General features: G+C 46.7%; 1 protein-coding gene across 1 annotated transcript in view; it reads left to right on the forward strand.

The window, feature by feature from the left end:
* Positions 1–15,623, forward strand: part of ZMAT4 (zinc finger matrin-type 4) — an 866,722-nt gene that overhangs the window by 209,922 nt on the left and 641,177 nt on the right. The window contains exon 3 of the mRNA XM_082267441.1: positions 11,120–11,212. Coding sequence (XP_082123567.1) covers positions 11,120–11,212 — 93 coding nt within the window. The remainder of the gene's footprint in view (positions 1–11,119; positions 11,213–15,623) is intronic.

Genomic DNA, 15,623 nt, shown 5'->3' on the forward strand with positions numbered 1-15,623 from the left:
CTCAATAATGCCAGAACCGGTGCAAGCACCTTGGTGAAGACCCGCGGAGCCGAGGCGAGCCCAAAGGGCAACGCCACAAACTGGCAGTGATCCTCCGCAATGGCAAATCGAAGGTACTTCTGATGACCCTCGAATATGGGGATGTGAAGGTACGCATCCTTCAAATCGATGGAGGCCATGAATTCCCCCGGAACCAGGGCAGCCACCACCGAGCGCAGGGATTCCATGCGGAACTTGCGAACTCGCACAGAGCGGTTCAGAGCTTTCAAGTCCAGAATCGGACGAACCTTGCCCTCCTTCCTGGGCACGGTGAACAGATTGGAATAAAACCCCCGAAATCTGTCCCGATGAGGCACCGGAACCACCACTCCCTGAGCCCTCAGGTCCCGCACCGCCAGGTGCAGATCCCGCAGGCGCTCTGGAGACAGTTGAAGATTTGAGGGAAAAAATCTGCTCTCCGGCCGAGAGAGAAACTCGATCTTGTAACCAGATCGAACGATTTCCAGAACCCATCTGTCCCTCACACGGGCCAACCAGGGCTGAAGAAAACCGAGCAAGCGTCCCCCCACCCCAAAACTGGGTGAGGGCGCCCCTTCAGGCCGAACTGTTATGGGCCGCAGGTCCGGATTGACCGGACTTCTGTTTCCCAGACCAGGGCTTCTTCTGAGAGCCTTGGCCCTTGAACGGTTTGCCCTTGTAGTGCGGCCGAAAGGCACGAAAGGACCCCTGAGGGGGCCAAAAATGAGCATGCTTCTTCCCAGAAGCCCCCTTAGCCTTGGGGAAATGGGGCAAGAGAGTGCTCTTACCCCCGGTAATCCCCTTAATCAACACATCCAGGGACTCCCCAAAAAAGGCGAGACCCATCATAAGGCAGATTGGCTAAGGTTTTACGTGAAGATTGGTCCACCGACCAACATTTCAACCAAACCAGGCGGCGAGACAACACCGCCACGCTGTGCACACGCGCGGCCAACGGAATCAGGTCCAGGTCCGCATCACACAGATACATGACACCCTGGTGGATCTGATCCACCATATCCAGGGTCGCCGCCGAGGCCGAATCGGCCACTAGGACGCGCCTAAGCATCTGCGTCCAACTTGCGATCGCCTGGGCCGCCATGAGAGAAGCAAACAGAACCTTAAGCATAGAACCCGTAACAGAATAAGTATGACGGGCAAGAGACTCCAGTCTCCTATCCGTGGCATCACGGAAAACAGGGGATCCCTCTGCAGGGATCGCAGTGGCTTTGTTCAAAACCGCAATAGCATGATCCACTGGCGGAGGCACACACCACCGTTCATCAGTGGCAGGCGAGAAAGGATAACGCAGCTTAAATTTACTTGGTACCGCAAAAGGCTTGCGCAAATCGCGCCATTGGTCCTTAACAGCGCGCTGAAAATCAGCATTGCAGGGAAAAACCTGCGGCGTCCTGCGTTTTCTCTGCGTCCCATAAGCCGCCAAGGCAGCTGGGGGACACACCTCGTCCTGCAAACGTAGCGTCTGCTTAATGGAAGCAATCAACTCATCCATGATTGCAAGCTCTTCAGGCGAGCCAGGGGGAGAATTATCAACCCCCTCAACTTCAGCCTCTACCTCAGACCCCACTAGATCAAGAGAGGAGCGGGACCCCGATAGGGGGGTCCCCGCCAGAACAGCCCCATCACCTTCACCCTCAGAATCAGAGGACAGAGCAACTCTGGGCCGTTTAGTAGATTGAGCAGCCACCAGCATTTGCACCTGTGCAGCAAGGCCAGCCACAATAGTGGCTAAATCCCCCCCTGGGGGGGAAACAGCGGTCCCCTGGCTTTCCACCAATACTGTGGGAAACTTGCCCTCCTGAGAATCCATTGCCCCTGTATGCCAGACAACCAAGGGTTAACTGCCCCCTTACAGCAAGCGCGGCAAGCGCAGCCCACCGCACCACACTCAGGCACAATGAGACCCCCACAGGGAATATACAGACTGAATACAGGCAATGGAACACAGGAATAGAAGGATAAAACCTGAGGAGACTCCGCTGCTGCTGCTGCCTCGATCGGTGCTTCCAGGAGAGAGGAAGTGATGCTGCCAGGGCGCTCTATGTAAGCCTATGGAGGCTACAAGAAAATGGCCGCCGTGCATGTAAACCATGCGGCCCGAGCGGGCGCCGGTAAAATGGCGTCGTTTGGCGCCGAAATCGCCGCTCCACAGTGCATAAAATCACACACAATATTATCCCATTATATGGATACATGTTAGATCGCCGCAGCGATCGCTGTATATGCCCCAACATGCCAAAAAAACATGCCCCACAGCACACAGCTTCTCACACTGACCAGTCTGACACACACATACAGCTCCCCCCCCCCCCTTGCAGCCCACAGCATGCAGCCGAGAGATAGGGAGACAAGCAGTGTGAATAGAGGCAGGTTACACAGTCTCAGACTGACACCCCCCCAGACAGACAGGTCCCCACATAGATACACTTACCTCACATGGCGTGGGGAACCCGCACAGGCGAACAAGCCGCTGCACATGAGGCAGGGAGAGTCGCAATTCAAGACGCACACAATGGCGGTTCAGAAACCGCACAGCGTCCGGTGAGGTAGCCACCTCACCAATCATCCCTGCACCGAACAGGGATGGGTCGTTCACCGTGCCAGGAGCGTTACCTGGCTGAACGCTCGATGGCAGACTGGGAAGCCACTGACCCACGACCTGCGACCAGGGGGATCAGCCCGAGACCCAGTCCGCATGATCCTCTTCGTCCGAAGAACTAACTAATGCTGACAAAAATAACAGCTAAGTAAAGGTAGAGAAAAAACTCAAACAAAATATTAAAAAGAAGAAAGAGTCTGGGACAAAAAGTCCCAGCACAGAGAGAGCCAGCCACTCCTGACAAGCTAGACATTAAAACTGAGATATGGTTGCAGGAAGTAGGAGGGTATTGACTGAGGGGACCACCCCTTGAGGGTGGGATATGTTAAAGCTTTATTGTTAACATATTCTGTTGCCTAGCTACTCCTTCGGAGCAAAGTCTAATACCCCATATGTGACGAATATGAAGAGGCGGCGACTGTCGGAGGACGTAAGAGAAAATACGTTTTATTAACATTGTAAGAGTTTTAGGCTTATTAACCACTTCTGGACCGGAAGATTTGTCCCCCTTAATGACCAGGTCATATTTTGCGATTTGGCACTGCGTTATTTTAACGGACAATTGTGAGGTCGTGCGACGCTGTACTCAAATACAATTGATGTCCTTTTTTTCCCCCCACAAATAGAGCTTTCTTTTGGGGGTATTTGATCACCTCTGCGATTTTTATTTTTTTGCGCTATAAACAAAAATAAAGCGACAATTCTGAAAAAAAAAAAAAAAAAACAATATTTTTCATTTTCTGCTATATAATATTTCCAAAAAAAAAAAATTTAAAATCTAAATTTTTTAACATTTTAGGCCAATTTGTATTCTGCTACATATTTTTCGTAAAAAAAAATCCCAATAAGCGCATTTTGGTTTGTGCAAAAGTTATCGCGTCTACTAACTATGGCAAAGATTTTTTTTTACTAGTAATGGCGGCGATCTGCGATTTTTAGCGGGACTGCGACATTGTGGCGGACAGATCGGACCCCTAACTGACATTTTTTACACTTTTGGGGGGACCAATGACATTACTACAGTAATCAGTGCTAAAAATATGCACTGTTACTGTAATAATGACACTGGCAGGGCAGAGGTTCAGATGTGGTTGATCAACGGGTTAAATGTGTACCTAAGGTAGTGATTCTAACTGTAGGGGGGGCGGGGCTTGTGAAATTATCATAGAGGCCTGTGTTCCTATATAGAAGGATCACATGGGCTCTGTGATAATTCCAGGCAGTGGCGGAGCTAGACTTTTAAAACAGGGGTGGCAAAGGGGTGGCTAGGTATTATTTTGGGGGGTCAATATACAAAGTGTAATTTAGTGTCAGATTCGTCCACCGCAATGTCGCAGTCCCTCTAATGATCGCTGCCATTACTAGTAAAGACAGGATACAGGTGGTGGTGATCAGAGGATACAGGTTTGCCACCAATGATTATTGCAGAGTGCGACAGCAATGCCCCCAATGATTATTGCAGTGAGACAGCAATGCCCCCAATGATTATTACAGTGAGACAGCAATGCCCCCAATGATTATTGCAGTGAGACAGCAATGCCCCCAATGATTATTGCAGTGAGACAACAATGCCCCCAATTATTATTGCAGAGTGCGACAGCCTTGCCCCCAATTATTATTGCAGAGTGCGACAGTAATGCCCCCAATGATTATTGCAGAGTGCGACAGCCTTGCCCCCAATTATTATTGCAGAGTGCGACAGCCTTGCCCCCAATGATTATTGCAGAGTGCGACAGCCTTGCCCCCAATTATTATTGCAGAGTGCGACAGCCTTGCCCCCAATTATTATTGCAGAGTGCGACAGCAATGCCCCCAATTATTATTGCAGAGTGCGACAGCAATGCCCCCAATTATTATTGCAGAGTGCCACAGCCTTGCCCCCAATTATTATTGCAGAGTGCGACAGCAATGCCCCCAATTATTATTGCAGAGTGCGACAGCCACAGCATTTGCCCGCAATCATTGCAGAGTGCCAGCGTCCCCCCCGTGAGACCAGCTTACTTACCTCACGGACGGTCCGCGGCTCCCTGCATCTTCTCAGTCCTCCCGCCGGCGCCTCCTCGACCAATGGCACAGCGTTTGCCATTCGGCCAATCAGGAAGCGGGAGGACCCGCTCCCTGATTGGCCGGAGGAGGATCCATGTGACAATAGCGAATTTTCATTCGCTATTGTCACAGAATGGGCGGGCTCGGCTTCGGGAGTCGGGACGCACTGCTTTGCTGCTCCCTGACCCTGGCCGCCAGCTTAGAGGGATCAGCCGGTTCTGCGAACCGGCTGATCCCATCCCACCACTGCCTGTGATTCTCCGCTGCCAGCCAGGATCGGGGTGGCAACAGGGGTGGCAGGGACTTTTTCTGGGGTGTCAATTGACACCCCAGCTAACCCTCTGGCTCCGCCACTGATTCCAGGGAGAAGAACGGTCAGCTGTGTTTACAACAGCTGACCGTTCTCTCTCAGCGGGGAACGTTTCAAAGTCACCTAAATCCCCTTTCTTTTCAATTTTGATGCTCGGTTTGTACTTCAGCAAGTCATCTTCACCACGTCTAGATGCCTAAATGTCATGAGTTGCTGCCATGTGATTGACTAATTAGCAACTTGTTTTACCAAGCAATTGAGCAGGTGTACCTAATAAAGTTACGGGTGAGGGGGGAGGGGGGCAGGGGGTGTGTTGCAGAGAGACCACTGCATCCAAACAGAGTTTTTTTTATGGATTTTTGGCAGGATCGACAGGTATTTCATTGCACTTTTTAAAAAAGATATAGGAAAAGCTTTACATTTTTTAAGAGCAGTTAATTGATTAGGTTTACAGTATATTATATACAGTATACCGTGCATCTGGAAAGTATTCACAGCGCTTCACTTTTTCCACATTTTGTTATGTTACCGCCTTATTCCGAAATGGATTAAATTCATTATTTTCTTCAGAATTCTACAAACAATCCCCCATAATCATAATGCAAAAAAAGTTTGTAATCTTTGCAAATGTAATAAAAATAAAAAATTAAAAAAAAACTCCATGTACATAAGTATTCACACCCTTTGCCCAATACTTTGGTGAAGCCCCTTTGGCACCAATTGCAGCCTCAAGTCTTTTTGAGTATGATACTACAAGCTTGGCACACCTATTATTAGGCAGTTTTTACATTCTTCCTTACAGGACTTCTCAAGCTCCATCAGGTTGGATGGGGAGCGTCGGTGCACAGCCATTTTCAGATTTCTAAAGAGATGTTCAATCGGGTTCAAGTCTGGGTTCTGGCTGGGCCACTCAAGGACATTCACAGAGTTGTCCTGTAGCCACTCCTTTGTTATCTTGGCTGTGAGCTTAGGGTCGTTGTCCTGTTGGAAGATGAACCTTCGCCCCAGTCTGAGGCCCAGAGTGCTCTGGAGCAGGTTTTCATCAAGGATGTCCCTGTAATTTACTGCATTCATCTTTCCCTCAATCCTGACAAGTCTCCTAGCTCCTGCCGCTGAAAAACATCCCCACAGCATGATGCTGCCACCACCATACTTCACTGTAGGGATGTTATTAGCCAGGTGATGAGCAGTACCTGGTTTTCTGCAGACATGACGCTTGCGATTCAGGCCAAAGATTTCAATCTTTGTTTCATCAGACCAGAGAATTTCGGTTCTCATGGTCTGAGAGTCCTTCAAGTGCCTTTTGGCAAACTCCATGTGGGCTGTCATGTGCCTTTTACTGAGGAGTGGCTTCCGTCTGGCCACTCTACCATACAGGCCTGATTGGTGGAGTGCTGCAGAGATGGTTGTTCTTCTGAAAGGTTCTCCTCTCGCCACAGAGAAACGCTGGAGCTCTGTCAGAGTGACCATCGGGTTCTTGGTCTCCTCCCTGACTAAGGCCCTTCTCCCCCGATTGCTCAGTTTGGCTGGGCGGCCCACTGTAGGAAGAGTCCTGGTGGTTCCAAACTTCTTCCATTTACGGATGATGGAGACCACTGTGCTCATTGGGACCTTCAATGCTTCTCATTCGGCCACCGGCTCTTTGGTAGGGACGGATTGCACCTAAATGGGGAGGGTGCAACCGTACTGGGTGAGAGGATGGCCAAAAGGTTAGAGGGGCTTTTAAAATTGGTGATGGGGGGGAGGGTACAGATGTAGAATTAGCCAGCGGGGAGCAAGATTCATAGGGCACAAATGGGACTTTAGTGGTAGGGTGTTAAGAGTACCTAAATCCAAGGTGGGTATGTGGAAAAAATCACAAGAGCAGCTTAAAAACAACATCAAACGAGGATATAGTATGCAACCGTTCAAAATTACGAGGTTTGTATACCAATGCCAGAAGCCTGGCCAACAAGATTGGAGAGCTGGAGCTGCTGATGTTTGAGGAGGACTTAGATTTTGTGGGGATAACAGAGACTTGGTTCGACAGCTCTCATGATTGGATGGCGACCATTCAGGGGTATTCCCTTTATCGCAGGGATAGAGAAGGTAAAAAAGGGGGAGGGGTATGTCTGTATATTAAGAACAGTGTACAGGTAAATATGAGGGATTATATTAATAATGGAGCTATGGACGAGGCAGAATCCCTATGGGTAGAACTTAAAAGGGAAGGCACTATAGGGAAGGTAATATTGGGCGTATGCTATAGGCCCCCCAACCAGAGGGAGGAGGAGGAGGAGGAGGCGGACCTCCTTTTACAGATAGGATTGGCAGCAAGGATGGGAAATGTCATTATAATGGGGGACTTTAATTATCCAGATATAGACTGGGCAGAAGGAACCGTGCATTCAGCCAAGGCTCGACAGTTCCTAAATGTTTTGCAGGACAATTTCATGGGTCAGATGGTGAATGCACCGACAAGAAACAATGCGGTACTAGACCGACTGATTACCAACAATACAGACCTGATCACAGATATAGAAATACGGGGCAACTTAGGAAACAGTGACCATAGGTCAATAAGTTTCAGTAATAACTACAGTAATAGCAAACACAAGGGTAATATAAGGACACAGAATTTCAAAAGAGCCAATTTCCCAAAACTGCGCTCTCTGTTAGAAAATATCAAATGGAATAGAACCCTGGGAACAAAGAACACAGAGGAAAAATGGGAGTGCTTCAAGAGCATACTTAACAAAGGGATTGGCCAGTGCATTTCAAAGGTAAATAAATTTAAAATAAACTCCAACATAAAAATGCATATTAATACTAAAGAAAAGGCCTTCAAAAAATACAAGGCTGAGGGGTCATTGGCAGCATTCAAGCATTACAAAGAGTGTAATAAGAAATGTAAAGGCGAAATCAAGGCGTCTAAAATAGAACACGAGAGACATATAGCGGAAGAGAGTAAAACGAACCCCAAGAAATTCTTTAAGTAGATAAACTGTAAGAAAGCGAGGCCAGAACACATTGGCCCCATAAAAGACGACAAAGGAAATTTGGCCACAGAGGACAGAGAAAAGGCGAAAGTGTTAAATAATTTCTTCTCTTCAGTCTTCACAAAAGAATCGGGGGGCTACACTAACCCAGCTTGTAATGCTAAACTGAATAATACACCTCACGAAGTACCACCATGGCTAACAGAAGATAGACTTAGAACTAAACTAGAGAAACTTAACATAAATAAATCACCGAGACCGGATGGCTTGCACCCGAGGGTTCTTAAAGAGCTCAGCCAGGTGATTGCCAGACCATTATTCTTGATCTTTAGGGATAGTCTACAGACGGGTATGGTGCCAGCTGATTGGAAAAAAGCAAACGTGGTACCAACATTTAAAAAAGGGCCGAGATATATCCCGGGTAACTATAGGCCAGGCAGCCTAACATCAGTAGTCTGCAAGATTTTGGAGGGGATGTTAAGGGACCACATACAAGACTTTAGTAATGAAAACTGTATTATTAGTAGTAATCAGCATGGATTCATGAAAAATCATTCTTGCCAAACCAATCTATTAACCTTCTACGATGAAGTGAGCTGCTGTGGATGTGGTGTATCTGGACTTTGCAAAGGCCTTTGACACTGTTCCCCACAAACGCTTACTGTTCAAACTAAGGAATGTAGGTATGGACCATAGGCTGAGTACCTGGATAGAGAACTGGCTCCAGGGGAGAGTCCAGAGGGTGGTGATTAATGGGGAGTACTCGGATTGGGCGGTGTGGAAAGTGGGGTCCCCCAAGGTTCTGTCCTGGTACCAATCCTGTTTAATTTATTCATAAATGATCTAGAGGAGGGGATATCTAGTACAATCTCAGTATTTGCAGATGATAATAAACTAAGCATGCCAATATCTTCTATGCAGGATGTGGAAACCTTACAAGTGGACCTGAACAAAATTATGGGGTGGGCAACTACATGGCAGATGAGGTTTAATGTTGAAAAATGTAAAGTAATGCACTTGGGCATCAGAAGCACGAAAGCAAGCTACTCACTGGGGGGGGGGGGGGGGGCCTCTGGGTGAGTCTAGGATGGAAAAGGACCTGGCAGTACTGGTGGACAACATGCTTGGCAGTGGCATACAATGCCAAGCGGCTGCAAGCAAAGCCAACAGAATACTGGCATGTATAAAAAAGGGGATTCACTCCAGAAATAAAGAGATCATTCTCCCTCTCTACAAGACTCTGGTCCGGCCACATCTGGAGTATGCTGTCCAGTTCTGGGCACCGGTCCTCAGGAAGGATGTGCTGGAACTGGAGAGAGTCCAGAGAAGGGCAACAAAAATAATTAGGGGAATGGAGGACATCAGCTATGAGGAAAGACTACAAGCACTGAACCTATTCTCTCTGGAGAAGAGAGGACTGAGGGGGGATATGATATCAATGTACAAATACTGTACTGGTGACCCTAGCATAAGGAACAAACTTTTTAGGGAAAGGGAATACAATAAGACACGTGGCCACTCACTAAAATTAGAGGAAAAACGGTTTAACCTTAAAATACGCAGGGGGTTCTTCACTGTCAGAGCGGTAAGGATGTGAAATTCTCTTCCACAAGCCGTCGTATCAGCAGGGAGCATCGATAGTTTCAAAAAACTATTAGATGGGCACCTTAAAGACCACAACATACAGGGGTATACAATGTACAACATACAGGGGTATAAAATGTACAACATACAGGGGTATACAATGTACAACATACAGGGGTATACAATGTATAACATACAGGGGTATACAATGTACAACATACAGGGGTATACAATGTACAACATACAGGGGTATACAATGTACAACATACAGGGGTATACAATGTACGGTTAACAGCAAACACACACACACATCATAGGTTGAACTGGATGGACTGATGTCTTTTTTTGACCTCACAAACTATCTAACTATATAATGCTGCAGCAATATTTCTGTACCCTTCCCCAGATCTGTGCCTCCATACAATACCGCCTCCGAGGTCTACAGACAATTCCTTGGACTTCATGGCTTGGTTTGTGCTCTGACATGCACCTTATATAGACAGGTGCGTGCCTTTCCAAATCATGTCCATCAACTGAATTCTCCACTCCAGTTTTAGAAACATCTCAAGGATGATCGGTGGAAACAGGATGCACCTGAGCTTGATTTTGAGTGTCATGGCAAAGGCTGTGAATATTTATGTACAGTACATGGGATTTTTTCGTTTGTTATTTTTAACAAATTTGCAACGATTTCAAACCAACTTCTTTCACATTGTCATTATGGGGGGATTGTTTGAGGAATTTTGAGGAAAATAATGAATTTAATTTGTAACATTACAAAATGTGGAAAAAGTGAATAATTTCCAGATGCACTGTACATTTCTGAAAAAAAAAAAAAAGTTAAAAGCAATGGACAAGCAGCAGATCAGCGTTCTCAACATCTTCCTATTGCCGTGGATTGCTTGTCATTGATATACTGTATATATGTAATATTAGCACTTGCTGCACTTTTTGGATCATCTTCTCCTTTTTTTTCCCCGTGTCTTCTTTTTTTCCAGCTGCTCTTCTTCAACTTTCCTATGAATCTTCCCCTCTTCTTCTTTGATATTTGTCTTCCTTTCATGCCTCTTGTTTCATTTCGAGCGCATTTGCATTCGCTTATTTATTTATATCTGCCACTTGTGCTCGCAGGCTGCTCTGAGCAAGCACTAATCAGACTTGTACAGCAGGCACAGAGGACAAGCTTAGATGTGCTAATACCACCAGTCACTCTGTGTTTTATTTTCCTACTCACCGATCATTGTTCATTATCCTACATCTTACCAGCGCTGCCTGCTTGCATGCATCTGGTCGGGGAGAAAAAAAAAAAACATAATGCTTGTAGCGCCACATAGCAAGTGTCATCGCCGTGTAGTTTTGGGGAGGAACGAAATGACATGATTAATCAGCCACACTGCCTGGATGACAAGGCAACCTTGAGAAACCCGCAAACAGATGTTCCTTCTCCTGATAAACTCGTGAATATCTCAGACTTTACAGCATTAGAAGTGCTTTATGCTCTGCTTTGCTTTTTAGGTTTTCAGGCGTCTAAAATCCACTCTTTTTTTTTGTTTTGTTTTCCAGAGCAAGAAACACGCTAACAAAGTCCGACTCTATTACATGTTACATCCAGAGGATGGAGGGCCTCCATCGAAAAAGCTTCGCCCAGATGACCCAGTAAGTGGACACAATGCAAACACTTGATTTTTTCAGTTTTGATAAATAATAAAAAAAAAAAAGTAATCGTCTTTGGATCACCTAGATGTGTTAAAAGGTTTTTATTTTATAAACTTGATTCTCTTCTGTAGACAATTCAGATAGACCCATGGTTCTCAACCAGGGCCACAGCCTTCCTCCTGTTCCTCTGGTGCTGGGCCACAGCCTTCCTCTTGTCCCCCTGATATTGAGCCACAGACTTTCTCTTGTCCCCTGGTCCTGGGCCACAGCTTGTCCCCCTGGTCCTGGGCCACAGCCTTCCTCTTATCCCCCTGGTCCTGGGCCACAGCCTTCCTCTTGTCCCCCTGGAATTGGGCCACAGCCTTCCTCTTGTCTCCCTGGTAATGGGCCACAGACTTCCTCTTGTCCCCCTGGTAACGGATTACAGCCTTCCTCTTGTCCCCCTGGTATCATCTTTGGATTACCTAGATGTGTTAAAAGGTTTTTGTTTTATAAACTTGATTCTCTTCTGTAGACAATTCAGATAGACCAGTGGTTCTCAACCAGGGCCACAGTGTTCCTCCTGTTCCTCTGGTGCTGGGCCACAGACTTCCGCCTGTCCCCCTGGTCCTGGGCTACAGCCTTCCTCTTGTCTCCCTGGTCCTGGGCCACTGCCTTCCTCTTGTCCTCCTGGTACTGGGCCACAGCCTTCCTCTTGTCCCCCCTGGTATTGGGCCACAGCCTTCCTCTTGTCCCCCTCGTAACGGGCTAAAGCCTTCCTCTTGTCCCCCTGGTATTGGGCCACAGCCTTTCTCAGCTGCTGGAGTGGGGATGGAGATGCAGGGATCCTTCAGACACAACTCTGGCTGCCCTGGGCATCTGACAATCCCAACAATGAGATGCACACCATGCTCCAGGGTAGTAGCAGTCAGAGTTGGCTGTAGGGGGCCTTTAGGCTTTGCCCTCAATCTGGGGGCCAGTGGGAGTGCACAACAGCCTGGATCTTTGTGTAATGGAGGATCTCAGCTTATATGCTGCTGATGCCTGTCTGTGCAATCTCAAGCCTATGACCCTGCAGTGGAGCCCCATTCGCAGGCAGGAGTCTTGTCTGAAGCTGGAGGGGAGAGGAGCTTGTTGATCAGAATCCTCCTGTGGCCATCAGGTTGGGGGTAACTTGTGGCGCACATGGTAGGTTGGCTGGGAAGCGTGTAATCTACTGCTGCGGTGTTGTATGTGTGCAACTCTTGGGGGTGACCAGCTTTGGATATGTACTCACTTTTACTATCTCCTTCTGGGCTATTATTATCTATTCCTGTATATTAGGATCGCTAAGATGCCCATCTAAGAGTTTTTTTTAAACACTTGTGACAGGTCACTGGTGCAAGAATGTCTGCTCCAGGGACTCAACATTACATTAAAAATGAGAATTGAAAATATGCAGAGAACTTGTAGGAATTGTAACTTAATGGGAACCAATTTATTTTTTAGATTTATTTAAACAAGAATTTGATCAGTTGCTGTAGAAAATTATTAGAGTTGCGTGCTATTTTCCTTCTCTTTAATTTTCTGAATTAGTCTCTTATAAACGAAAAAATTAAGAGGAACAAAAATCAAATACAAAAGGTAACTGGCATCATAGTCAGTATATATAAAAATGGTGACATCAACACAAATGAAGAAAGAGTTTAATGGTTGTTCCATTGAGAGTCCATTGATATGAGAAACTGCGTCAAGGTGGTCAACTATTATAGTAGTGTATGTCTAGGCCAGTAATGGCAAACCTTGGCACCCCAGATCTTTTGGAACTACATTTCCCATGATGCTCAGCTACACTGCAGAGTGCATGAGCATTGTGGGAAATGTAGTTCCAAAACATCTGGGGTGCCAAGGTTTGCCATCACTGGTCTAAGATGAGGCCAATGGAAAAATAGTCCTAGAAACAGACCAACATAGGCCTGGCACTGGCAGAGGGGTCAAGCAGGACTACACTCGCCCACCCAACCACCCAGGAAGGTGATAACTATAATAGTGCAAAACAAACTTTAACAAATATAGAAGCCACAATGGCCCCAACCAATACATACACAGCTACCATAAGGTCATCAAGTATTATATTGAAATCAGCATCATATCCTTTAAGATATCTTGTCACATATACAGTAGAACCTAGACAGAAACCTTCAATCGGAAATAACGGAGATAGTGGTTTGACTAGGGGACTGAAATTGCACCAGAATAAAAAGATAATAGAAGCAAAGGAAGAAAAGGGAAAGAATACAAGAAAAGAGGGTAAGGTACAGGGGCGTAACTACAGGGGTTGCAGGGGTTGCAATCGCTACCGGGCCCCATGCTCCAGGGGGCCCGGTAGCAAACCAGTGGGTGCACTTCTAGGATCTCAAAGGTCACACTTGCGACCGGGCCCTGGCATTTCACCACTGTGGGGAGGCCCCAAGATTGCAGGAAGGGGGCCCACTGCAGAACTTGTGAAAGGATCCTGATGCGGGACCATAATAAAAGGCCATGCAATGAGAGTAAAGAGCCCCAGGATTAGTGGGAAGAGCCCCGGGCTTGAAGGGAAGGGCCCCGGCCAGGGGTCTGGGGGGCCCTTCATGGTTTCTTGCATCGGGGCCCTGAAGGTTCTAGTTACGCCTCTGGTAAGGTAGTAAGAGTACGCCTGTCCAGGAATCCACCAGGCCATCAATCCAGTGCCTTAAGTGTCTGATACCTGCAAGTTAGAGAGCCAGGGGGTCCATACCTTTTTAAACAAGAATTGTTTTTCCCATAAAACACTTGTAGCACCCTCCTAAGTAGGTGCTAGGTAAAATATATGTATGGCCCTGTTCTGCTTATCAGGAGGGTTTGATCTGTTAGTTTAGCCTGTCACATGTTTCCAAGTGTGATTCACTGGGTCTGAGGGAGTGTCCCCACTGTAGCCAATGAGGGAGCTCATTGGACAGTGGAGGAAACCTAGCCAGTGGCACACTCTGTTTTATGTCAGTTCCAGTGGGAGGGCATTCCTGCAATGCATCCTGGGATTGCACATAAATAGGAGGGGAGCATGTGACAGGGTGTCTTTGGGCGGGAAGCCAGGTCCCAGGTGGAGGGCGATGGCTGTCTCTCCTCCTGTCGCTGAGGAAGGTGGCCCAGGCAGTCGGCCTAGGGACCAGGGGCTGAGCTGTGCTGCAGAAGGATTCAGTGTGCTGACCAAGTGGAGCTGCTGGGCAGAATACTTCTGGAGTGTTACAGTAAAGGGGGTGGAAAGTTGTAAAGCCCTGAAGATTAGGGGTTAAAGGGAGCGCCAGGAAGGGCCCTGAAGTTGCTCAGCAGTGCAGTCTATTATAAAGTCAGCTACCTGAGGAAATGAGTGCCTTAGGAAGCTAATAGGACTCCATCACAGTCAAAGGTGAAATACAGTAAGCGGCCAAGCCATGACTAGCTCAATCAGCGTCAGTCAGCGTTGTTTGTACAGTCCCTGCCTTTTTTGTGCATAGTTCAGTTATTGGAGTATCCCACTCATCCTTTCTCCTATCCAAGTTCCTAATAAAACCTAAAAACCAAAGAAACTGGACTGGTCCTTGTCTGAGGTAAAAACACTTGGAAACATGTCAGAATGGTCTACTGTTGCTAATGGTAACCCAGGGGAACCCACACACAGCAGCTCCCATGGGAAATTTGTTTCATGCAGCATAATCCAAGTTAACTTAATTAAAGCTAAGTCAATCACTGGGCTTTTCCAAGCAGTAGCGATTGCGATTTTAGCCACTAGAAACATAATAGATTAAAGTCTGTGTGAATCTCAGGATATTTTCCACGGGTTCGTTGAGCAGAGTGATCCCTTCTCTTTAGTTTTAATGGAACAGCCTTATAGTGTCTCATATTGTTATGGATTTAAAGTATGTCTGCAGCCCAGACTTTTTTGTAGAGACGAGAAGGTCTGTAATGGGGGTCAGCAACAGGCTAATCACGATCTATCCATTGATCACAGACATGTTGGGGCATGGAAGGGTTTAGAAGAATTTCTGTTTCAATTGTTTTTTTATTGATTTTTAGCAATAAAGAAAAGAATACCTTTAAGAAGTACAAAATAGAAAACCAAGGACAATGTCATTGTACACCTCCAACACATACTGGTAATAGAATTAGAGCAGAAATATGGTACATGGGGATATGTATTCCTCAGAGAGGTGAGAATCATAATATCATACAATAGGCAGCATTGCTGCCAAATAAAAAGTAAGAAGAAAAGGAAGGGAGAGAGAGCAGGAAAAAAAAGCTCCTCACCGATCACATGCCCTTTGTCCATTCGACATCCGGTATTTGAAAAAAGTGAGCCAGGGTTTCCCATACCCTAGCAAAAAGTGTTTGTCTATCCTGCAAGACACTCACAATTTTCTCATTGAGCAAAATTCAGGTCAACTTGTGTTTCATCAGG

This window comes from Pelophylax lessonae (genome assembly GCF_965119305.1).
Source record: "Pelophylax lessonae genome assembly, chromosome: 9".
Lineage (NCBI taxonomy): Eukaryota > Metazoa > Chordata > Amphibia > Anura > Ranidae > Pelophylax > Pelophylax lessonae.